Source organism: Trichoplax adhaerens, genomic scaffold (genome assembly GCF_000150275.1).
Source record: "Trichoplax adhaerens TRIADscaffold_2 genomic scaffold, whole genome shotgun sequence".
Taxonomy (NCBI): domain Eukaryota; kingdom Metazoa; phylum Placozoa; class Uniplacotomia; order Trichoplacea; family Trichoplacidae; genus Trichoplax; species Trichoplax adhaerens.
Window position 1 is genome coordinate 8880987 of NW_002060944.1, and position 27823 is coordinate 8908809.

Here is a 27823-nt window from a genome sequence, read left to right on the forward strand (position 1 = left end):
ATACTCGTCTACACTGTGATTTGTTTTCTTCTTTGAATTATTTGAATAGTAAAAGCTTTAAGTAAAACGCTTCAAAAGCACCATTGGTTAAAGCCATACATTTGCGATTCATTTAATACAAATTGATGCAAAAATTACAATATGGAATGGAAGGGATCGCGTCGGACAATTCGGCTCGACTAGGAAACTCATCTAAAAAATTCTTCCTTATATAGGCCAAGTTAGAACTCTGATTTTTTTATCTTTACTATGGTTTAGTCAATCAACTCTACTGTACAGAGTACATCGCAAATCTGCGGGATCTAATGAAGAGGGATTACTAAAGAGAAAGTGAGTGATTCTCTTTTTAGTAGTCTGTGATGGAATCATGGTGTATCTAGCTATCCATGAGGATCAACGTCAATCGACAACTCCCCTACATTACATGTTGTGACGGCACTATATTGACTAAATTATAGAGTTTAAGAAAATATTGTTGCTGACAGTGTTTCAGTGTTTGCGTATACCTTATTTCTACTAGTAAAATATACCCGTTCATGTGAACGGAGGGAAGGAAGTATAATAAAATATTGACAATGTTGAACAGCTACTATTCTTGGATTTTTGTCGTTGTAATTTGCCTGTATTATTGAGTATGTAGTACTGTTTAATGATTTAAATCTTGCGCAAAACTAAAGGTATCATGCAAATAATCTACTTTAATTAATTCAAATTGACATTGACAATTGATATAATTTCTAGCCTTCTGTTGACAATTTACAATACATAAAATCATCTCAATTCAACTATGTAGACACTATATGCAAGGATAATGCTGTGCTAATAAGTATATTTATTTACAAAATTTCAGGATATACTATATTATCAGTAAATTGCATATGACCATCGGATAAATAAACGTTATTGGTTAGAATTTTAATATTACTGGCATTAATTTAGCTAGCTTGACCCAAATTTGTGCTACAGTGAAAACCAAGCCCTAGTACTGTATCCATGGATATGCGCAAGTCCAAATAGCTTGACCCAAATTTTTGCTACAGTGAAAACCAAGCCATAGTACAGTACAGTACAGTACTGTACAGTACTGTACAGTACTGTACAGTGTACAGTGTAATGTACTGTACACTCACTGTACTGTACAGTACAGAACAGTGTGTATCAAAGTATTTTGTCACTTTGAAAAGCATCAACCAGTGATCTTAATAAGTAAATACTGATTAAGAGTTGTTACATTCCATAGCATTTATCATTCTATTATAGCTTTTACTGTATTTTTAAAGAAAAATATTACCCGAAAGCGACAAAATGCTATGATACACACTGTACTGTACCGTACTGTACTGTACTGTATGGTAGGACTACAGTGTACAGTGTACAGTACAGAGATGTTCTGTACTTGGCGGTGTGCACGTGACCTCTGCAATGTTCAAATTCAAACTTTGGCGGCATTGGTTATTGGTTAATCAAGCAAGTCAATTGTACCGTATACTCACCATTCTCCTATGTCGTATTCAGTACGTAATTGTCGATACTGTCGCTAGGTATAAGTCGATCATCTCCATCCTGCCTTCTCAGGCCTGTGATTGGCCTGAAAATATCATTCCTGTCAACAGTCGTTAAGCGTCGCGAGTTTTTTTATCGTAACGCCTCCCAACTCCAACTGCTACTATCGCTGCCAAATTGAAATCATCTTCTAGTTTATGTTAGGAGTGAAAATGAACATTTGAAAATTAGCGATTGAAAGCGATTGCTACAACGAGGCACTCGATGCTATTGGCAGCTCTGTGTTCCAGTCCAGCAACGACTATTTTCTATTCATCGATGAACATCGATTGACCACCAAGAGAAAAGTGAGAACACGTAGATACATTCGTTGATTTGTCAATAAGCCTTTGTAATTTATTGGATACCACAGTAAGATCGTTGATCATTTATTCTTGTGCCATTGATCGTCATTTAGGTTCATCTTATTGATTCTGATGTTGATATAGCCTAGTTACAATAATCAAAATATAAAAGCATGTACTCTAAGAATGGCATGATTGTCATCATCGTTATCGTCTTCGCTGCCATGGCTACACAAGGATATGGTAAGTAGCTGCTGCATAGTATCGCAAGCGATGTGGATGACTGTGCAGCTGAGGAGTAGGATGGAGGTCAAAAATTGTCAGCATTAGTCTTCTATCTAGACTGGATAATCAACTTGATCGAAAGACTGCATTCTTGCAATTCTTAATGCTTTTCAATGCTTACAATGATGCTAGGTGACGAATTACAGTATTTTAATTCCAGCTACACTTCTAAAAGCTTTAATATGACTCATGCTACAACGACCATCGTCTATCATGGGGTCGCTCGGTATGATCTATTATCCATTTGGAGTTCTGTGAAGGTACTGCAGTACATATACAAAAGTGTCAAGTTGGAACTAATGTATATAGACTAAGCATAAATTTATCATCATGCTGCTCTAAAATGCAAGTGTATTTTATTGATAGATTAAAGTCAATTGCTCCGCTGACTGCAGATTTTATCAAATATATCCTACTCGACATTATTTGTCAAGCAATGATGACAAATTATTAGATCGAAAATATCTTATTTGGCTGTTAACTTTAAATTGGCATATAACACATATTTCACCCTATGATGCAACTTATGTTCACGTACGAATTTCTGGACCGATGAGCAAATTTACGTTACTACTTGAACATCAAGGTAAACATAAATGAAACCCGTGATCAGGGCTTCGGTCAGAATATCTTGTATAACCTCACGGTCAAAAATAATAACCATTTGTTTATTTTGTGGATAGTGTTCAATTGGCTTTTATTCCTGACGTTTACAGCTGGACTACTTTTCTATTTCACAGCCACCACGTTATCAAGGTTTAGGAGCAAAACGCATTGTTTTAATGAATCACTTTCTCAGTTATAAGCACTTTACAATATTGACATATGAATACTAAACCTAAAATATTATGTTAGGAGTCGCTTGGTATTCTATGGTATTAGCATAGCAATTGGAATTAGTATCGGCTCGGTTTTGGCATTCGCGATTTCATTCCATTATTGCAGTAAACTTTTACCTCAGGTATCGTGTTGCTCACCCTTTTTAAATTCGATAACATTATCGAACAGGATTGCTAAACCATAATTGTAATGATTTGACTTCTTGTAATTGTACTTTTATAGAAATCAGTTACCAATATTATTGCCATCGGTGGAATTTTAATTATGACATACTTTGTCGATTATCGCCCGTTCAATTATGCTTCTTTCTTAATAGCCAATAAAGAAGCTATTGCAATATATGTCGTTATATCTGGTGGTTTAACTTTTTGTTTGTGCCATACGTACGAACCGGGACCAGAAGATCCCAAGGTAATTATTTTGCATTAATAGACACACTTATTCGATCATTATCAACGTCTAATTTTCTGCCTGAAATTAAATGTAGAGAAAGGTAATACAGTGGATTATTCAAGCTATCGCTATCCTTCTAATGTACTATGGGTTGCAACTGCAAGAGATATCTTTTCTAGTTATAATTGTATGCTGGATATGGAGTTGGCAGTATCATGCAACCAAAGCCACTGCTGTAGTAAAAGCCACCTTTAAAAAATTTAGGTTAGTTATAAATGGTGACATTGAAATAATTGTAAACTGTATAGTAATCATTCGTATTACACCCACGATTAGGAAAAGGTATGCATTACGTGCTACCGTTAATACACCCCATCGATTTTTAACACAAGAAGAGTTTGTAACTGAGGGTAAGGTAGAAACTGAGAAGGCGCTACAACAACTACGTGACTACTGTACAAGCCCTGAATGTAATACTTGGGAAATAGTGAAAAAGTTGAAAGACCCCAAGAGGTATCTGAGACATTTCAATTTGGGATACTTTTCTAAACTTGTGCTTTATATTCTGAGGTTTGATGTATTTGATAGTATTAAAGGTTGGCTTTTAATAAGCAATACACATTTAGATGTCATCTATTAATTACGAAAATGTATTTCAATTTGGATAATAGGTTTGCTGAACTTCTTTACGGTAATGGTGATCTCGATGACCGAGAACTCTATAGATGGATGAATGACAGTATGTTTGATGTTGAATAATACAATAATTTCCGCAAAAGATTCAATTTAATATTTATTGGTTTACTTGGTTGAAATATAATTTTATTTGTTACTATAAAATTTTACAAAACGGGTACGGGTATGCTTGTGCAAACAATGATACTGAATGTAGTCAAATGCATCCAGTAGAAATTTTTAACAGTATGAGGAGGTGTTTTCTCACTTCATTTTTATCCTTATTAAATTTTAATGGCATTACTTGATAATGTTCTGTTTCTGAAATGCAGTCTAGCGTCTTGTCTCAATAATAGTTCTGACTATGACCTGATTGCATTTCAAGCAACAGCGACATACCGGTTGCTAGTTTCTTTAAGGACAAAACTAACTATAAATCACTCTTAACGATCTCACGGATGTGCTATATCATAAAATCATATAGCAATACGGATAATACTAGTCCTATACAGAATTGTTGCTGTTACCTGAACAATACTAAATTTGATAATCAGATTTCTCACTACATGTTAAATCGCTTCATCAAAAGTTACAGTATTTTAAATTTGGGTAATCAATGTAAACCAAACTCAGGAAAGGATACTTCTACGAACTTGTAAAATACCGGAGGATAAATGCTAGTAATAGCAAGTACTTTCAAAGTACATGTATTGACTTATCTAGCAAAGTGCCCTATGCTATACTATATTATCAGTACAATTTTAAAATCTAAATCTACTATCAGTTTCGATGATCTAGTGAGATGCATCTTCTTTTTACCCTTTCAAAAATTGTTTATTATATAATTATTACCACTGGCAATTCTGCTTTCTCGCCTATACCTGTCCTTTATTCTTTCATTTATCTGTTATATGTAGCTAAGAGAGGACAAAAATGATGCGAATAGCACTTAAAAGACTACTATCAGCCACAAAAGCTGAATGTAATAAAAAATTCTAATTAACTGTATTATGTTATGGTCATAGCATTTATTATGCCGTATGTAAGACTGAATAACAAATTAAGAATAATAAATTGATATGTTAATCATCAGTCATTTTCATTACTATATAAATGACTGCAGTATTTTGTAAACTGATGAAGTCTGATACGATATAAACACCTAATGCTTATAGCTATTAAATTCTGTTATCTAGCTTACACTTTGAGTTAATGTTATGGATCTAACCCAACGGAATACCTTCGCTTTCTATTTATTACCAAGGCAATGTCCTAGTATGATCGTGTTAAGAGGGGCAAAATTACTCCGCCACTATCTCGCAATAATAAGCTACTTGTCAGTTATATTCTTACGGTAAGGAAAAATAAAGGCAACTGTAAACCTAGAGATGTTTACGTCCTTGCAAAGAGGATGCGTTCTCTTTTAATCCATAGGATCACAATCAGCTAACATACATTTGCGCAACATTGTCGTAGTTTAAATGGATCAAACCTTGCATATATTGGCTTAAAAATGTAACTGGTATCATCTCACTTTACGCAAGTCTTAAGCCTTATTACCAATTCCGTGCATTTGCTATAAGGAATGTAGAACAATTGAATACAATTCCATTGCCGTTCATGTTAATGGTAATTGTTTTCTGCAATATAATTTGATGAAGCTAATTGAGATCATTAACGTCAATTTGATTATTATTATAATTAGTCTTGTAAGGCCAATTCACTTGGTTCTCACTGTAGTTTGCAAATACAATTTACCCGTGGTAAGACAGATATACAGTATTTAATTGACATAAATAAGGCAAACTACATCATAGCTCCGTTGTACAGGAGCTGCATCCGATGTAGTATAAATGGTGATCCTCTGTAGTACAGGTAAAGCTGTGTAAAGAAAGATTTAAATGGCTTTGATACCGTAGTTAGTTATTTTAGCTTCCGAATCTATGGGTCGGCTCGTGACTCTCATTAGGGCAATAACTATGGTATAATAATTAAGTTACGAACGTTAAATCTCTTGAGCTACTCGGTAGAAGGAATGTGCAGTATTCCGCATATTTAGGTCTCTTAAGCTCAAATTTAACTTCAAACTAGCACTGTATAGAATACAATCTAGGATAAGCACACTTTTATTTTATTTCATAGACCTATGCAAAAGCTACTAAACGTTCTATATTATACGGACTAACGGACTACTGTATATCAAATGAATCTTCCTTACTAGTAGGAGATTCTCAGTTTTATATAGTTGACCGATTCTGAACTACAATATGCGTATGTTGTAACTGCCGTCAAATTATGTTTGCTAATTACTGTACTTGACTACAATAACTGAAAGAAGAGTATGATAGCATTCAGTTTGTTGCATAATTATAGCCTTGTCTATCATAGTGTCTGTAAGTAATTCGGTAGAGATAAAAACACAAGTTTCATATACTGTACTAATCAGTGCGCTGAACTGAAGCTGATTACTGTAAAATGGATTTGCTATTATCATTATGAAATACGTACCACAACTGCATCACTTACACGTAAAGAACGGAAGTAAATGGTAGAAAAAGTAATAAAATCAAAATAACAACAACGTGCGGTTTACAAAATACTTTACTTCTAGCTTAGTATTGCATTTTTTAATTGCCTCTTTGTTAAGAGCATACCCAGATTCACTAGTTCATATTAGAGGCATTTAAAACACTAATTTGGCAATGAACTTATTTTATCATTAACTAGTTAAGGAAATTACTATTGCTTCAATTATTATCCAGAAGCTCTAAAATTTAGCCATCTCCTCAGGTTCTTCATAAGTTTGATTAATGTGTTGATTTCCTCCTGATGAGCTCATAGTCATTTGACCTGATTCTTCTATGTTAATAACGATCAAAAAATGTAAATTATGGATATTAATATGTTAAAATTCATTATCAGTTTTTAGCCAACCATCAATATGTGTACAGGTAATAGCTAAAATTATACAGTTCAAGTAGTAAATTTTATAAACCAAAATACCTCTATAAATAGGATCTCGACTCTTGGATTGTGAAGTCTTAGCACGTTTGTTATCGGAACTAATATTATTTCCCCTAGTTAATAATATTGAACGGTAAAATATAATTAGAAAATATCCGTAATTTTAGTTAGATTTTATGAGTTACTAAAGAACCGGTCACAATGTCGTCAAGTTCGAATGTGATTTTTTTACCTCTTGCGCATAAAAAAGTAAGCTACCAAGAGGAGAATCAAGAGGGCGCCGGCAGAGCCAGCAGCAATGCCAATAATAGATGGAGCTATAAGTGCATAAATTAACCTTAAATTATTGCCATACAAATTTAAGGTCAAGGTCCTTTTACGAAATCAACTTAGTTTTAAGTACATCTGCCATAATGAAGATGAAGCTGTTAAAAGAGGACTCTGAATGAATGAATGGCTACTTACTATTTAAACCTATGACTGCACTTTGACAATTATTCCCTTGAAAGCCTCCTGAACAACTACAGATATATAATATAATAGAATTTTTTAGGTTTTATTCGTACTTAAACCACTGTGGGTCTGTTAAGAAATATAGAACTTGTAATCAGTTTGATGCTTTTTATAATTGTATTAAACAAAAAAATCGATGATTTAATTTAGCTTTGAAAACAATATTTTGGCAAACCTGCATGTTGGTCTATTATTCTGCATGGTACACTGTCCATTATTAACGCAAAAGCTGGGAGAGCAAGAGAAATCTGGAAAAAATATCAAATGCAAACCTTAGTGTTTTACTTAAAGTACATATGTAATGGTACAATACTTTAGGGTTCAGATTCAGAATCGCATAATACATGCATATCAGCACTAACTTCCTAACTTTAACATACAAAATCTATCATATATTATACGATACTATATTTCTATTTGAATCTAATTTGAGAGCTAGATCAAAATAAGTTGCTGATTTTAGCAGTCATTTTCTACCACTTACCAATATTCAAGGCCGCGCTTAAAGTAAACGTAGTATTATCAGGTTTACGAACTACGCATTGGTATTGCCCGTTGTCATTGAATGTTAAAGGTCTAAAGTTTAATATAGATTTAACGATGGCACTAGTATTAGAGCTGATCTCGATAATATTTGTGTTATTTCCAGGAGTCATAGGGATCCCATTTTTCGTCCAGGTAAAGATTGGCTTGGGGCGTGCGGTAGCTTGACATTCTAGCCTGGCGTACAAGCCAACAGTATATAATGAAGTATTGGAAATTACTTGAACATTTTGCAAAGGCACACCTAAGATTAGCAAAGAGACGATATCTTACAATGTAGTACTGAATGCTGTTTTTTACGAAAGACACACACACGTAATACTTGATACCCAGAATTTAATTAACGTATACATATATCGACATAATCTAATTAGAGAATGTAATTTAAGAGCCAGTTAAAAATAAAAATGTTATCTTTACTTTGTAACCAATTTTCGCAGCGATTTCCTGCATACCCAGTGACACAACTAACAAATAGAACAAAAGATAGGTAATATTCTAAAAGTATTCAGTTTTATATTAAACCCTATTAACTGAATTTGAGCTCCAATCAACTCACCTACAAACAGGCGTAATTCCAATCATGAAACAATTTCCTCCATTTAAGCAAGTTCTAGGTAAACAAGCAAGTTCTACAATATAACAACAATAAACAAGCTTAATATGTAGCTAGGAATAGATAAATGTAAATTTCTGTTTCTGCTACAGTAGTTACTTAAATACGCGTTTAACCTTTGATATATATATATATATATAAGTTCTTCAAAACCAAACTGATCTAGGTAAACATAAAATCTATGAGGAATAAGCAGTTATTTAATACTACAGTACTCTCTCACGCAGATGATAAATTTTAACTATTCTAGTAAGCGCGCGATAACATCAAAGTAATGATAGAGCATATTAAGCTAACGGAACCTTGGCGCCAGAATAGTCGAATCATCAAGCTAAGTATACAATAGACTGTTACTGTATGCTACTGAATCACTAATAAACCACTAAAGATTATAATATTGATAAACTTGTATATAGCTTATTATTGTGCCGTATATTAAATAACTATTTAATAAACTCGTTTTGCCTCTGTGTTTGATTAAATATAAAAGTAATTTCTGCTGATCAAAGCTTAATTACATTCTTGAACCTTACTTATTGTAACTGAAGAAGACGTTAGGTTTCTATCGTTCGCTGTATCAATGGCGATGCACCGATATTTTCCGTTGTTAGCTGATGATAAACGAGTAATTACTAATACCGATTTCGTTATGGAATCAGACGTAGTGTTGACTATCATGATCTTCATGTTACTTCCATCTTGAATGATAGTGTTATTTATTGTCCAGGTGAGGGTAGATAAAGGACGTGAGTGAGCTTGGCATTCCATGCCCACAGTTGCATCAACATTGTATGTTGAAAGATTAGATTTGATTTAAATGTTATCTAATGGAATATCTTGATAATAAAAAGTTATTATAGATAAATTAGACGAAAATATCAATATAAATTCCGCAATAAATTTACAAGTGAGTATTTCCATTTAAGATTTCTTTCGCACAAAGCCATATAACAAATTTGCAGGAACTACTGTCCGTATGATATATTTTAGTTGTGTCAGTAAGTTTTACTAGAGCTGAATATATTTGGTATTAAATACTATTTTTTAAGCTATACTGGTATCAATTTTTTCTAAATATTACTTTTAACACCATGAATATCAGTATACGTATACTCAGATTCTTACTTGGGATATAAGATGATTCGCATTGCTGTCCGGTATAAGGAACATTGCAACTATTAGAATGATAGCAAGAACGCGATTTCAATGTTTAAATTTACTATCACAATTACTTTAAAATGTCCTTCATGTGCATTCGATTAAGTCTATTACTTTTGATACATTTATTCACTATAATGCCGGCGTTTACTGCGAATATTATTTTCAGTTTAAAGTTATAAGCAGAAATAACTGTACACTTCCGATAACTATTTCTAGCAAATATTAATTTACCTGCAAACTGGTGCATTATTAGACTGATTGCATTGTCCTCGGTTGTTACAAATTTCAGGATAGCAGCTAATTTCTATAAGCGCATAAAAGAAATTGTAAATAACGGATTTAGAGCGAAAATCCTCCTGATTTACATGTCTCATGTGTTGCCAAATCACTTTGGTATACGGCGATTTCTAATATCTCAGATATTTCAAAATAATGCGTTAATATAGTATTTGCTCGGTAAGTTCAACCATAGTAACGTCTGATAGCATTGGCCCATACTGCTCATATGTGTAAATATCCTATTACCTATAGCAACTTCTTTAGTTTTCATTGTTATATTATGCAATTGGCCGAATGCATTATATTGATAATTAGCTTCGCATCGATAAATACCAATATCAGTTACTTTCAAACCATTAATAACTAAAACAGACTTTTGCTCATAGTATGCAGAATAACCAATCCTTTTCATAGTGGTATAATGTTCTCCGATAGATAGAGGAATATTATTTTTAGTCCAGGTTATAAATGGTGAAGGATATGATGTAGTTTGACACTCTAACCCAATTATTTGACCCAGTCGATAGATATCTGTTACATTAGATTGAATCGAAACTGCCCGAAGTGGAACATCTAAACATGTTGTCAAATCATAAGACGTTTTACATATGTTAATTACTGATAATTCAAGCAGGTTTCTTGACTTTACCATGACGGATAACAGTTTTGAACGTACATATTATCGATATACCACATGATTAATTAAAGATCTATTAAAATCAATTGAAAGATATTCATTCGCTACTTACATGGTTGCATGATTTCACAATGAGTTCCGATATAACCAATGTTACAATTGCTGTAAATAGGTGAATAATTGATATTACAACGATGATTGTAAAATTTTCGAAATCTATTATTAATGTTTCCACAGTCTTATCAATCATTTCAAAAATATTGACTCTTGAAGCATTATGTACATTGCTTTTTCATGTTTCTCCTCAAAATTTAATCATAATTTTACTGGACGTCTACAAACGATTTAAGATGAAGTAAGTGTAACATTACTTCTGCCTGTTCTTATAAGTTCGCTTAGCTATTTTTATTAAAGCAAAATTTTTAAATTTACAATTAATATCTTAAATTAGAAGCTAGATATAATCTTTGTTCATAATACGATCCCGTAGAACAAGATTCTAAAGCTGATCTGCTAACAAACTATTAGATATATTTATTATAGATCATACAAGAGTATTAACTTTTCCAAACAGATCCACTGCACCAAGTATCACTTTAGATTATTAACTTAGTACGCCTAGAAATTTTATTATTTATTGATTGATAACCTGCAGATGGCCGTATCATTTACCATTGTACACTGGCCGTGATCGGAACAATACTTTGAAGAACAGTTGAATCCTATTACAGAAAGTATTATCGAATATATATGATTATGATTTGTAGATAGCTATACCGATTAAAATTCTGTGTATTTGAATAGTTTACTCTTTTAATACAGCAACAAAAAACAAAATTACTTATTCTAACACTTTGTTGCTGAAAAAATGAACAATGGCTTTCAACTTACTGATTGTTTGTGAATTGCTTGTGACTAGTTGACTATTGGCCATATTGGTTGCTTGGCAAGTATAGACGCCTTTATACGAGGGTATTGCATACCGTATGAAATACGTTGATTTAGTCACTAAGTTATTAGAGGAGTTGCCTTTAGTCATGTTTGGGTTTGCATAAACATAGATAGGTCTTCCATTTTTAAGCCAGCTTATAGTTGGTCGGGGTCGACCATAGGCAGAACATTCTAGCGTTATCATTTGTCCGATTGTTACTAAATTAACACTAGCTTCTAGTGTAACAGCCGAAGGTGGTATTTCTAATTTCAGTAAAAAAAAATAATAATAATTCTTAATAAAACTATTTCATGAAATAGGCGAAATAGAAAACAATAAAAAAACCCTAAATATGCCGTTTAATTTTTAAGCTAGCATTAATGTGCTCAAAGCTATCGATTATTTCATTCAGTATGTCATTTTTATGTGAAAGCCGTTGTAGCTGATATTTGTTTAAATCATACATAATGCTGTCTATTATTTTATTGCCCTTTCAATTTTTAATCCCTTAATCATATTACTATAGATATATTTACGGTAGTAAATATTAAAACTGATTTACAATCTGTTATAATACACGTCTATAATCACGCAGATACACGATGAGTGAATAAAATTTGCGTATATGTAAAACTTTGAACCATTTATATCCATCTATTACTAAGAATCGAAAAAGTGAAATCTTTTTGTTAATTTATACTATCTTTTGAATGATCAATTTCAAGATATATGATAATTAAGATATACATTAACTATTTTTACTGCTAATTGATATATAATACTTTTATTTCGTCTAGTTACGATATTCGGTCAATTTTATGCTTAGTAACATACTTCAATAAGTTTTTTCTTTGATAATTTGATAATCTACATACCGGTGATACATTTTTGGCCATTCCAATAACCACTACTACAGATACAGGTATAACCTACCGATGGCTGCATGACGTTAGCACAAGTAGTATTAGATTGAATGCATGGAGAACTAGCACAAGGAGAAATTGCTGTACAAGTATTAACCAAAAAAGAAGATTTAGTTAATCTTCAGTTATATTGATTTTTTGGTAAGATCAGATTGCTAAATTAAGGGCAAAAGATTGCTGAGTATGTAATAACTAAAGATGGTTTAATAACATCGATCTACAAGTATTTTACTCTCACCTGTTTGACATGTGTAACTATAGTTTTTCAAATTTAAATGCAATAAGAAAACAAATATTCATTAGTTCGCATAATAGATATTAACAAGTCTCAGTTCTTCTATTTTATCTATCTACAAGATTTATTGATAAATTATGTAATTATTATTTCTAATAAAATATGATAAATAAATAAATGAAATCTCAATTCAAGTGTACTTCTTACTTTGGTGGCAACTGTTTTGCATTTCGAAGGCTAGAATCTAAAGGCTCATCTGTATAATTTTGGAGTATTAACAATGAATTACAAACATTCTAAAAATATCCTGAGTAAATCTAAGTCCAATAATATCTTACCAACGCATGATACATCAGAATGTATATTTATTGTATTTGGCCTGCATTTAGATCCTTGGTTTAATAATTCATTACTTTGTCCACAGTGGTTTAAGTTTGGCTCGTTACCAGTACAGTTAAAACTTCCAACAGCAATCCTAACGTTTTCATTTTGTATAAATCTCCACGGTCCCCATGATAACTGCATATTGGCAAAACCAAGTTGACGGCAGGCAACCTGAGCAGCACTATACTTCCATTGACTAGAACAAGTTGTTCCCCAAGCCTTATCTTTATAGACTTCCATTAACCCTTGATTGTACTTTACGCCGTCAGTTACACGAATTCCAATAACTTCAGAATCTGTATATACCATTATTTGGTAAAGTAGAAATTTATCATTACGATTGTATAGTTCTATCCAATGTTCATACATTACTTGGTTTTATGCTTCAAAATACTTTTTTCTCTAGCAGTAAATAAAAAATCCAAGGTAATAATGCCATAACCATATTTGCTCAAACTATTAGAAGCCATAACTTACAAAATAAACAGTTATAGCCACTGTAACCTTTCGGACATTCACAAGAGTAATAATTTTTATCGAGATGATCCACACATATTGCTCTACCACTCGCCTGCGATGCACATGGATTGCTAGAACATGGAGTATAATCTAAAAGATGTTCATGAACAATTCGAATCGCATTTGATCAGTAACACAAAATGGCTTAGACAGGCTATAATCACAGTAGTTAATAAAGACTGTACTAACATATTGCACAGTCTTTGCCAGTGTATAATGGATCGCAGACACAATTATAAGTCGTCTCATTGCTGGAATGGCAGGTACCATGTCCGCTACATGGATTCTTGGTACTATCGCAGTAGGAATCTGTATTAATTTATAATGGATGGAATGTATTACTTGCAATAGATGTAAACATGTTGCATATATTTGTATTATCCTGCTTAAACGATTTGCTTAACTTCTAGTATTTAAATCCTTTCAATTCATCAAGTACGAAATCTTCAATTAGCTTATTTAACTATACCGCATCATATTTTAGTTAACTTAGTTCATAATTGTAACATTATAGTTTCAGTTATTATCAGTAGAAATGTTACTTTTACACAATTTCTGTATACAGAGACCAAAATAGAAACATACTTGTGCATTCTATAACTAGAGCTTTATTATACGAATTGCAGCGGCTAGGGTTGGGCAACGAGCGAGGACATTCAATAGGCGAGTTTTCAGTACCATTACATTTCAGATTACTAAACAATATTTTTCCAGTATTGCGATCATGGTTATAACTGAGTTGACGTACAAATTTCCCTTTTTTGACTGCTCGACAAATTACTTCACCGGAATTAGCAGTAAATCCATCAGAACATATACTGCCCCATTCCCCATTAATAAATACTTGTACAAGCCCCGTATCAGAACTATAATACTGACTATTGAAGCGAACAGCGCCATTCGCTACTGGTCCAATTTGGCAATTACTACCATAATAATCAGGAGGACATTCGCAGGTATATCCAGTTTCATTATAACCACTCATTTCTATACATGTAGCATTGTTAGGACACACACCAGCTGTGCAAGGGCTACCATAACATGCAACGCTAACAGAATTTTGCCTGCTACAATATTGCGAGCCACCCCACGGATTACGTTGGCAGTTAGACAAACTAATTTCATCTCCTCTGCAAGTAATATTACTCAGTAATATGCTTTGTGGATATCCATAACGAGAGCAACACCAATTAGATGAAAAACCTTTAAATCCCAACTGTTTACAAGCCACTTGACCCACTTCTTTGGTAAAACGATAATCACAGATGCCTCCCCATGTGCCGTTATACAACACTTCCAAGCGACCAGTATAACGATTAGGTCCTCCAACTATTCTAGCTGGTTCGGCAACTAATGCTATAGATCAAAAAATGGTTTTATGGCCTTAGAATAGATGACTTTGTTACATTTTATTTATACAATAATATAATGTAAGCTTTGATAGATGATTATAAAATTAAATGCTAGGATAAATGTAGTTAGATAGCGTCAGAGTGATGGTTAAATGGCGTTATTTTAACACTATTTCTATGTTTATTACCTGTCTCGCAATTTCTTCCTGTATAGCTTGGATGACAGGTACATCGATAAAACGGTTTAGATTTCAGTCGTTCACATACACCGCTAATACAAGGTGAGCTTTCGCAAGCGTTGCCTACATTAAGAAATGGAATCATTTATATAAGAATTATCACTATGATATAAATTAGATTATACTTTATTCTAATTAAGTTAAGAAAGATTCTAGTACCCAACTCTTTTCCATCTGTAAGCTCACCTGAACAATCGATACCTATCAGATCATTGTAATCACACTGACCAGGAATATGGCGATTAAGATTACATTTTGTTATAGAATCTTCATTTCCAGTTTTACATGTTACACCACCTTAGAGAAAACAAAATCATCAATGAAACACTTACGAAAAAAGTTTTATTAAATTTTAACTGTACTAGACCCAAACTGCAGATACGGAAGCTAATGTTTACTTGGAAGAAATGAAGGCATGTAGGTCGTGACCTAAAAAGGAATTGATTGACAAATTACCGTACTTTGGCAAATGCGACTCACCATAAATTATTTTTCCCGGGACTGGACCAAAATATGAGCTTTTGTAATACGCAGTAGCATAAGGGAAATTTAATTGCCTACATATAACGCTAGCAGCTTGTATATTAAATGTAGTCTCATCACATATAGAGCCCCAAGTTCCATTCTGATATATTTGGACAGTTCCTTGTCTAACGTTATTGTCACCTATTCTAGATGATAGTCTAACATCTCCATTCATCACTCCTATAATTAGTGAGAGTTTCAAAAACAGTCATTTTTCACTTTGCTTTGGCTATAATAAATCTGTATTATATAACTTATAAATAATTTACTCGTATATAGCAAAATTTGTACTAAGTTTTATTAATAGTTGCATTACTATCATTTACAAATATTAGATAGTATAAAAAAAGTGTTTGTGATATTTGAATTATAGCTTAGCTTATTTATCACAATGCATATCGAAATAAAATTATTGTACACCGCAATTTCAACTATAATGATACCCAAAACATTTACCATCATATTAATAATATATTTGCATAGATGAATAGATATTATAATTTAGTTTCCTACTTTCTGAACAATTCTGTCCGTGGAATCCATCAGGACAGTAACAACTATAGCCATAAGGTAGATCTTGACAAGTTGCATTGCTTCCACATGGATTCATGCTACACAATAATTCTGTAATGATTGTAAACAGTCAACGAATAAACTTCTCTATTTTGTTAAGTTATGGAGAATCTCATTGTAATGAAACGAAGTACTAGTTGTTTTGAATCGCTACAAAATAATGCAACATTATTAAAGTAAAGCATCAATTAACTTACTGCTTTGGCTTTGCTTTCCTGTAAAATTAGGTGGGCATCGGCAATTATATTTATAAGTTCCCGGACCATTATTACTGCCTATACAAGTACCGCCGTTGCTACATGGATTGCTGTAGCACGCATTGTCTAAAACAATATCATTCAAATTATGAACATATTATTATTCCTGCACTTACTACAAGGTAAAATTATAAAGCTATAATATGCTCCTCTTAATTGGAGCTTAGGGAAATTGTAGAAATGTGATAATTTGTTTAGACTATGCTTACTACTCAGTACTGGAAATGTTTGTAAAGTAAAACGCTGATTCTTCTAGGATGGAATACTAAAAATTATTACTTGCCCCGGCAGTTGATGCCTGCGACATTATTATAGTTGCACGTCGAATCAATGGATAAGCAATTACAATCAATAAGTCTTGATTCATCGCCTTTGCAGTTTAGCCCGTGAAGCCAAAATGTTCCACTATGAAACCCGAAATTAGAACAGCAAAAATAATCTTGCATTCCAATAAATCCTAGTTGTTTACAAGCAACTTCGGCCGCCTTCTTTGTAAATCCTATATCACAAACGGCTCCCCAACTATTACTGTGGTATATTTCTAAGTTTCCAGAGCTGGTAGTTCCGTTTTTAAGGCGTAAGGTTCCTTCAGCAACTATAAAGTTTTAATGATTGTATTATTAGTGGCGCCTAAGTCAGTTATTACTGTTACAAAAACGATTAAATCGACAAAGAGCAAAGGCTCTCACTGGATTCGCAGTTTCTTCCAGTAAACCCATTTAGACATCTGCAATAGTAGTCTAATCCATCGGCAAGGCAAGTTCCATTGTTTGCACAAGGATATGGTACACAGGGATGCGCTATAACAAATTTGAAATGCAGGCAAATATACTCGAATTAGATTTAGTACAGTTTTACAGTACTTTACTGCTAAATATAGATAGTACTCCAATTTTCGTTTAACTTATCAGAGAATTTGGCCAGTAGGAATTAAAAAAGAATTTTCTTTCATTATCATGATTAAACTTACTGCTGCATATTACACCAAGATCGTTTCCGTGATTGCATTCTGACGACATATTAGTTACATTCTGGAAAAGGCAACTCGTCGTACTGGGCGCATTAACCGAGCAATTTGACGATAGTATCCCCAAAGAAGCTTTTCCAGTACCAAAATAAGCGTTATAAACGGTTTCAGTATAGCTGTATTTATATTGATAGCAAACCGCTCTTCCAATATCGCCAATAGATGCTGAGCCACATATTGTGTTCCATTGATTACCGCGGTAAATTTCAATCCGACCTTCTGTAATCGTTTTACCATTTCGAAGTCTGATATCTCCTTCAAATGGCGGTCCTAGAATGTTTCATGAAAAGTATTTTAACGTCATATTTGATTATTTTAATCTAACAGCTTGACAATATATTCGTATGTATTTTACTTACTATTTTATCTTTTACATTACTGTGATGTAAATTATTGATTGGATGTTGAATTCTACTAATCTACTAGTCAAGTCTTGCAATTACGTAATCAGAACTTACCAAGATAAGTTTCACAGCGTAAACCAGTGAAATACTCATGGCAATCACATTTGAATCCGTAGGCCATATTGCGACATACTCCTAAATTACAACTTATCCCATGACATGGATTATACACTATAGCGAGTACAAGCGAAAAATAATTGATAGTCAATACATAATACAATTAAGTAATACGTATAATCTAATTTCCCGATATTTACGGTACCATTAACTAATTATTAATTCTCTAATTTGCAGTTTATCTGATATTTAACAGTAGATGGGCTCAGATACTATTCAGGTTACAGTAAAAATAGCGGTAGAAGTCTTTGTTTTCGTAACTAATTTTGACTTTGGAAAAAAAGACATTTGTTCTACGATAATGCTTACATGAAGCACAGCTTACTCCAATAGCGTTCTCTTTTTGGCATACTCCAGTTGTGGTAATATTATCTAGAGAGTATTGGCATTGGGAAATCGAAAATTCATAGCCAGTGCAGCGAAGATTTCTAATCATTCTACCAGTTAGACTTTCTCCGTAGCGGTTACTATATATAAGACTTTTACCATAACGTAGCTGCTGGCAAACAACATTAGCTGCAGATGTAGTAAAGTTATCATTACAGATACTATACCAATTTCCGTGCAAATATACTCTAACACGGCCTGTACTGTCCGGAGAAGTGACTGATGGCCTAACTAAATCTATGTCGCCATGCTTAGCAGGTCCTAAATTGAAGGAGTTCATATAGATAAGTATTGAGTAATTTACATATAATCTTGATTGAAATTATTCGATTTATAATAAGAAATTTAATCACTGAATTTTCTAGCATAGCAAAATTATAATATCATAGTGTAATGATTGAAGTAAAGGTACACAACGATTTTTAAGTGCATATTGCCAATGCATAGGAGTATAAGAAAGTACTTTAACTTTTCTCATGTTACCTTTTTCACAACTGCTGCCAAAATAAGCCTGCTGACATTGGCACTCATAGTAGCTAAGGATAACACCCGCGAAGGTCGGATGTGCGCGAAACTTATTAGTACAGGTACCACCGTGCAGGCATGGATTGCTATCGCAAACTGATTGATATTGGCAACGATTTCCGTAATAACCTGGCGGACATATGCAATACTGATGATACGATGTAACATCATCTGCAATGGATGTGTTGTAAGTACATGTTCCTCGATCACAATAGCCCGGAGGGCAAAGTTGACCTAGAACGCAACGAATGGATTCAAAAACAAATCAAAATTATACGAAGATCGAAGGATTTTATATTTTCATATCCGACGCAATAAGATAAAATCTAATCAAAATTTAAGTAGCATATGAACGACTAAGTTGTAATAGAATTTTAGCGATGATTTTTGTCTATTGTGGCTCATAACCTTTAAACCTTCAACTTACGTGTGCAATAAAGGCGAATGTTACCATCGCATAAATTTGCGTCTGTTTCGTATGTAAGTTTGCATTGCGTTATTTTTTTCTCTTTATCGGTACATTGTGCTTTTGTAACCCAAATTTTGTTATGAGTGCTCATGTTTTTATGGCAACAACTACGAGATAAATAGTCTGTGAAGCCCATTTGTCGACATAAAATTCTGCCTTCTATTGCGGAAAAACCATTTAAACAAAATCCGCCCCAGATACCATTATGATAGAGTAAAGGAACACCATATGCCTTATTATAGGCGTAATCGACTTTATATGCCAGCTGAATACTGCCTTCCACTGGTGGAACTACATTCATAGAATATCATCAGTTGGTATTTATCTTAATTATTCATCATTTAAATCTTTCTGGAACTAAAGTGGTATAATTTATCATCGTCATATGAATTGCGATTAAGGTTATTCTAGTAAATTTACCATATACTGACTTAAATCAATATTAATTATAGTTCAATTTAATTACCATATTTTGTTTCACAGTATTGTCCGGTAAAGCCAGCTGGACATCGACATTGATAATTTGGAGAATTATACATTGGTATGCAATACTTGTTGTAAGATTTACAGTTACTGACTTGATTATCCCGACAATAGAAGTTACTCACTGTAAAGACATATGGTTCAACATATATTGCCGATATAAGTAAATATTAGGTAATATTATTAGTAGCAAAGCCCTACACGATTTAAATGATATAAAGCACTCGAATAAAGCTTAATGAACTCACAGGAGCATCTGATGTAAAAATCTTGCCCATGGTCTTGGCATTCGTTCGGAACACTATGCCAACCCGCACTATCACACTGATACAAATTTCTCGCATTTCCAGTACAGCTTACATTGCTTAACATTACTGGTCCTAGCATATCAGTAGATTGTCGAAAATCAAACGAGGAGTAGCTGGAGTACCCTAACATAATGCACATTTTTCCAGCTAGTTCGTATCGATTTTGAGCGTTGCATACAGTTCCCCAAGTGCCATTATAAAATACTTGTACGAAGCCTTCGTAGTCTTTAGTATCGTCATCAGAATCTAATCGGATATCTCCATCTTTCTGATAACCTGAAATAAGATAATGCATAAATAATTATCTCAATATCACAAAAGTAATTCCCAATTATTATTGATATTACTTATGAAATTTTAAAATAAACGCCAATTTTACTTTTTACGTTCTGCTCCTACAACTTCATCTAGCAATAAATTTAAGAATTGGCCCACGTTTTTACCTGTACATGTTATCTTCACGATTTTGTCTGAGCAACCTTTAGGATCTTTAATAGACTGATAAGGGCATTCAATAATAGATTTTTCATTACCTACACATCTCAGATTATATTTTGGAAGGCGGCTATAATACAAACTGCTGTTGTTGGTGTTATTACTGCCAGCACTAATTATACGTGAGCTAGCGAAGACGTAGCCCATTTGCCGGCATATTACTCGTAAATCTTTCTCTGTCACCGTATCGCTGCACACAGTAGCCCATTGATTATCTAGAAAAATTTCTGCTTTTCCATTTAATCGCGTAGAACCGTTTACAAGTGTCGCGAAACCGGGAGTTACTGAAGCTAAAGATGGAAGTTTCCATTATAGATTCATATTTAATCATAGCAGGGGACGCAAACATTAATTGATATTATTATGATTGATCTCATGTGCAGAAGAAGAGTATTTCATGATTAGCTCAGAGCGACTGTATTTTACGTATATACTCTACTGTACATAAACTAAATTCAAAACTAAGAATATTTAGACAAATACTGTAGTAATTGTGCTGGCAAATTTCGAAATTATCTTATCAATGGTAATAGAATGCCACTTAATTATTTACTACTTTATTAACTTACAAGTATTGAATTGGCACATAGTACCAGCATATTGATTGGTGCAGTTGCAACGATATCCGTAGAACATATTGATACATTTGCCATCGTTTTGGCAAGGATTAGATGCACAATTATCAGTTGCTGTTTATATAATCGCACCGAAGTCGAAAAATAATTCAAAATAGTTAGTAGTTGTGCGAAAATAGTTTATACTTTTAGATCAGTCATTCCATGTTAGGATACAAGCTATGATCATTTTTAACTCGAATCTACTACATTTTTATGTGTGTAAACTAAGAAATAGGTTCTATCGTCTTAATTACGCAGAATTACTTACTTGAACATTGAACTCCAACATACAGATCTCGGCAATAATTGTTAGAATCGAAGTTAAAATAGGGACATTCTGATAAAGATGTTTCATAGCCGGTACATTGTCCATTGCTTGCACCGTAAGAATATGAAGGATAGCCATATGATATACCATATGAAATTGCTAATGCACCGGCTAAGTTATTGCTTTGACAAATTACATGAGCAACAGCCATTGTCATTCCATCTCTGCAAAGAGCCCTCGAACCAAAACGTGAATAAAGTCGTACGCGTCCGTAAGTTCTGTATGAGGAGCCATCCATTAATGCTACAGAGCCTCTTCTATATGGTCCTTTCGTAATTAAATTACAACATTGATTTTGATTATATTAAATTCACATTAAACTAAATTATCATTAAACAGAAAGACTTCTATCTGCTTTGAAAAAGCCTTGGTGAAAATATTTTACCAGATTGACTACAGTTTACCTAAATCACAGCGTTTCCCTACGTACGGATAGCGACAAGCACACCTAAATTCAGTAACATTATGTACGGAGCAGGTTGCGCTGTCTTTGCAAGGATTAATAAAGCAAGGATCTCTATATTGGCAATTTTCACCAATGTAGCCAGGCATACATGAACAAGAATAGGAAATAATTGTAGGATTTGTACCATTCATTGACAATGTACAATTTCCGCCGTTCTGACAAGGATTCGGATTACAAGTTGCTCCTAACGGAAAATTTTCCAACTCAGTACAATTGAAGACAAGCAAGTACATTATTTACCGGGCATACCCATTCTATCAGGCATGAAACCACAACTTACGCGATAGTAGTTACAATTGCTAATAAAATTCAGCTTTAACAAATCTACAGAGAGTACTACGGTGATAAAATATGCTGAAATAATAGTTTAATTTACATTCGAATTTGCAGATTTAATTATAAAATGAAATATATATATGTCGTACCGTTATAACTCTTCAGCATTTATGATTTCGAATAGGATTATTTTTGTAAAGAATTCTTGCACTATCATTTAAACTGGCTATAAAATAGTATTAAAAATTAGTTTATCCATTTGACAACTGACGTTGACATTCCACTTTCATTGGCCTATTGCAATTATTTGTATTTGTACCATACATAAAAGAGCACTGGTTGATTGCTGATGCATCAGAACTGCAATGCATGTCTTTGACCCAAATTTTAGAATTATAAACAGAAGAACAGCAGGTAGAAGACTTTTTTCCAGCAGAAAAGCCTAGTTGCCTACAAGCCGCCATGGCCACGTTTTCGTCGTTACTATCACAGATTCCACCCCAATAACCTTTATAAAAGATTTCTAGTATCCCAGAAGAAGTTTTATTTGATGCGGGAGAGATAATAGTATAGTTCTGATTTCTTATACGTATGGCTCCGGAAGATGCTTCTGCGATAATAAAAGGATAAATGAATTATTGGTCTACATCATATGGAGAGTTAGTAGTATATGTGTTTAAATAACTTCTATTTCGTTTGTATTAAGTCATAAGCAATAAAACCGCGATTATGCGTAAGAATTTACAGAGTAAAACCATAACAATTGATTTATTTATTTATACGCAGTAGTGTGCAGACTATACCCATTACTTAATTCTAAGAGGGTGTATCAAAACATCTGAGTACATTAGTGAAATATAAAATCAATTCCTTAAATATTGCCAATAAGCCGCAGATTTATAGTTATCCAGCAATACAATCTAACTATAGTATGAAAGTGATCATTCCGCTTTGGTCAACAGCCTGGAATCTTGTACAATTTAAGGCTGCTATTATTATTTACCTATATATGTTTCACATTTTGTGCCAGTATAACCTTTCGGACAATAACATGAATATCCAGAACTTGCTGGTTGACACAATTTATTTGATATTGCACATTGACTTCTCTCGTAGCTAGAACAGCTTCCATAATCTGAACATTTAGAATAAAACCAATCATGAACATTATTAAGACACTCTTGACCAAATGTACAGACTTTATTTTACGCTATTTAAAGAGAGCATACCTCTATTTATGTACGCTTAAAACAATTCTAATAAGCATATGCTTATCTGAATTAAAAACGATATTAAATATCAATAAAATAATTCATAAGATGTAAATAATTCTGTGCGAAACATTAAAATTTTAATAATTGTTATACATTTGTATGCAGGCACAGAATTTTGTTATTATGTAACTTAATTTGATTCTGAAATGATATACTGCGATTGACCTATCGATAGGAAATATTTCTAGACACTTCTAGTTCAGTTTGGATAAATGACAATAACTTATCTCGCATTGTTTTTCAACATTATTCAATATTGAGGTTATGTTTTACCGATTGGATAAACTCGATTAAGGACTTCTTTGAAATGATGGCGGCGATTAAGATTGCCTAATTACTTGTGATTATTCACTCCTATATCTATTAATATTTGCACTAAAGACTATGACTAAACTAAATTAGCCATTAATTTTTTATCGAAATACTAAAAATACTGTGTTTTTTTAAAGACTGACAACTCAAAAGTATTTAGTTATTCGTACTTATACTTGCACGTTATAAATATTACTATGATGCCAATATTATTGTCATACATTCACATAAAAAAATATACAGTTGAAGGCTTTCTTTCGTAAATCTTAATAATTTTATCAAAAAGGTCTAAAAGATAGGTGCTTAACTTACTATAGCAGGACACGGCAAGTCGACGACTACAGTGGAATGGAGATTGACTTAACCTTCCGTAATTGCATTGAAACAATGAATGCTCGTTTCCTTGGCAATTTGGATAGCTCATGGTGAAATAGGTCGAATACCCATAGTAGGAATCAACATAACTGATATCTCTGTATCCAGTTAGATGACATATAACTCGTCCTACACTATAATAGTTGATAGAATCAACGCAAATATATCCCCAATAGCCGCTTTGGTATATTTGCGGAGTATTTCCATAAAGACGAATCGATCCATCTTCTCTATAATCTGCGAAAGAAAGCTTAGCACTTAATATTTTGTAAGGTCTTCAATTGATCAGTCTAATTATTTTTGGAAATCGATAAACGAAAGTCAAACATACTATAGGAACACGTAGGTCCTCGATAGTCTTGCTGACATCTGCACGTAAAGTTTCTGTTATCTCTAACACAGACTCCATATCTACTGCAAGGATTAGGGTCGCATGGATCATTATAGTCTACACAAAGTTATATATTGTTTTAAGAAATTTAGCAGTACCGCATACAAAACAAAGCTAGAATAAAGTTTTTATAGATATTGTATGAAACAAAATAAAGTGAAAATATAAGTCCCTATCCGGACTTGTGTGTTAGTAGCAAATTACATACCTTCTTCACAGTTAACACCAGTGAAATTTAAACTACAGGAGCATCGGTAAGAATAAGTAGGAGCAATTTCAATACAATTACCACCATTTAAGCAAGGATTAGAAGAACATCCTAGTCCTGTTCATGATTGCATAAACGATTAAGATTAATACGTAAAGGAAGCTACCCACAAAATTAATAATTTTCTCAATAATTTCCCACATACTATATTCGCAATTTTTTCCAGTAAACGGGTACTTGCAATGGCAATGATAGTTCTGATTATTATAACTATTATGACATATTCCATTATTTTGGCAGGTATTTGGGGTACAGGCTGGTTGAACTGCAAGTAAAGAATGGTAAAATTACTAAATTTGTTATAGAATCGAAGTAGACCAAGTAATTGTGAATATTGATAAATTTCTCATTTAAAGCAATTATTGTCCCACTTAAGCCTTACAGTTTTGTTCGCAAAATCTTCCGGTCGATCCGGATGGGCAAGTACAGTAGGTAGTGGCATAAGAATAATATTGATTGCAAACGCCGCTATTTTCGCAAGTCCTTGCTGTACAACTGCTTGGACAAGCTTGAGCTGCAAACGTAGTACGCAAATTTTATATACAATATCGAATTTGAAAAGTCATCACTGTACTTAGGGTTAGCTATTGAACTCATAACATTTCATTTTGCCTAGAGTTCTATTTAGATTTTAGCCTACTATATCAGATTTTAAAGATATTAACTTTCTTATTAAGCACAAACGCTTCATTTTATCACCAATATCTTAGCCATAATAATCAGTAAAGCATTATGTTGAGTTCCTAAAATCTGACCGTAATTAAAATTCGTAAGTCTATTTTTGGCTAGCATTAATAGCGTTTATCAGGCTCACCTACTTTTTCATAATCATAGCTATAACGAGCATTTTTAAGAGCATTACAAATAAGCAACTAAATGGCATTGATAAGTCTGAGTAGTATAGCAAGATAATATTTATCAAAATAATATGTATCAATTACGATTAGTATCGGCATGAACTAATAACGAAAGTGTGAAACGTTAAGTGAGTTTGCTTTCCAAAATTCTCATAATATTGTTCTATAGCCATACTAGTAGAAAATAAATTTAATTTTACTTTCGCCTACCATTATTTATTGAGGAATGCTATAATTAAAAGTTTTTTTCGTAGAGCTGCTACATTCTTATTGATATCTGCGAATACTTAAGGTTGGTTATTTCATAAAACACTAGTCAGTACCTTGAAAACTTGTGGTACTATTATAACATTCTGGAACATTCATTCCTAAAGGACATTTACAAAAATAGGCAGATCCTCCTGTAACCTGATAGGAAATGCATCGGCCAGCTGTGCATGGATTGCTACTGCAAGGATAATCCGAGCCATCAATTGCTGTTAGCAGAAAATGAACCATATTTAATAAATGAACTCAAAAATTATTCAAGTATATCGACTATGCTAAGTTTATACTTTTATTTAATACAGTGTTAAGGATTTATGTCTAGAATTCTTTCACGATTGTGTTGATAAGTTAACAAATTAATTTGAAAATAATTATTCATAGTAATTCATCTAACTTAAAAATTTGACTCACCAATTTGGCATGATTGTCCTGTGAACCCTTGGTAGCATAAACATTTTTTTATGCTGTTGACTTCCAAACACATTCCTTGCATGCATAGGCTACCATTACAGCTTTGGAATTGTTCATCTACAGAGTGGATGTAAAGTATTTCTTAGCTGAAAAATTTTGCTACTTTTTGTTAATTGCTGTAAGCGCATGATTTTAATATTATTTGCCATCAGAAAAACTTTGCTCATCTACAGTATAGTAGCACATAATGGGTAACACGTCTGAATAGTTCATAATTCCATTAATTTCAACGTAACCTCAAATTTGCATATATACATTAAAGAAAATTTGTCGTAAATTTAAGATTGAAAATCAACTACTAGTACTGGCAATATCCTTTATCAAAATTCCGAAAATGCCGCATGCTTTACGAAAACTTATAATTCTGTGGCTATATAAAATGCCAAGGTATTTCTATTTCAAAAATCATTGTTTCCAAATTTTTATCATTACCATACGGAATAAAATTTATGTAATTTATTGAAGTAAGCCGCATAGGTGTTATTTTATAAGTTAATGTTTACAATTTTTTCGTCAGTATCACACCTAAGGTGGAATATCAGTTATCGACTTACCACTAGGTTCAGCCTGGGCGAAATTAATTGCAAGCTGATTGCACGTCACCAAAAGAATATGAAAAGCGAAATAATAAAACTTCATATTAGTTTTTTTAACTAGCTCAGATCATCTAGATCTGTAACATTTTCAGGTACTCATTGTGTCTCTTTGAAGCTAGCATTATCTGTGTAATAATTGGTCAAAAAAAATGCCGTATAAATTATGCTAACAATTACTTGACAGAAATTTCTGACACTTGAAAGGTAATCTACTAATATTGGATTTAAGATCTTTCAAAAAGAAGTAAAAAATAGGGCTTTCTTGTAATATAATAATATCTATATAATTATAAGTACTAATATTCTATAGGATCATAGTTTGAATCAACCTTATTGTCATACCAAAATTTGTCATTAATTGCAGAGAAGGTTGCTAAATGATACAAAAACTTAGATACAGAATATATCAATAATAGCAT

At 32.9% G+C, this 27823-nt stretch overlaps 2 protein-coding genes across 2 annotated transcripts; one reads left to right on the plus strand and one right to left on the minus strand.

The window, feature by feature from the left end:
- Positions 1–2071: 2071 nt before the first annotated feature.
- Positions 2072–4124, plus strand: TRIADDRAFT_53906 (uncharacterized protein; the record flags this gene model as incomplete). The annotated part of the gene is made up of 7 exons (XM_002109628.1): positions 2072–2090; positions 2265–2358; positions 2988–3093; positions 3195–3383; positions 3460–3629; positions 3702–3878; positions 4037–4124. 7 exons carry the CDS (start codon positions 2072–2074, stop codon positions 4122–4124), a joined length of 843 nt encoding a protein of 280 aa, XP_002109664.1.
- A 2683-nt stretch (positions 4125–6807) lies between these two features.
- Positions 6808–27447, minus strand: TRIADDRAFT_53907 (uncharacterized protein; the record flags this gene model as incomplete). Its single annotated transcript, XM_002110142.1, has 48 exons — positions 6808–6899; positions 7044–7117; positions 7237–7321; positions 7470–7525; positions 7693–7765; positions 8002–8304; positions 8481–8527; positions 8620–8692; positions 9802–9851; positions 10069–10141; positions 10363–10689; positions 10866–10915; positions 11403–11475; positions 11645–11947; positions 12560–12688; positions 12846–12862; positions 13050–13098; positions 13181–13522; positions 13704–13835; positions 13935–14054; positions 14331–15101; positions 15286–15399; positions 15523–15633; positions 15817–16041; positions 16375–16485; positions 16632–16757; positions 17038–17286; positions 17662–17988; positions 18177–18293; positions 18549–18887; positions 19110–19385; positions 19579–19911; positions 20087–20227; positions 20352–20687; positions 20855–21196; positions 21476–21595; positions 21792–22118; positions 22256–22501; positions 22865–23203; positions 23597–23728; positions 24492–24791; positions 24886–25002; positions 25154–25270; positions 25359–25478; positions 25596–25727; positions 26394–26546; positions 26749–26865; positions 27363–27447. 48 exons carry the CDS (start codon positions 27445–27447, stop codon positions 6808–6810), a joined length of 8691 nt encoding a protein of 2896 aa, XP_002110178.1.
- Between the last annotated feature and the right edge of the window lie 376 nt (positions 27448–27823).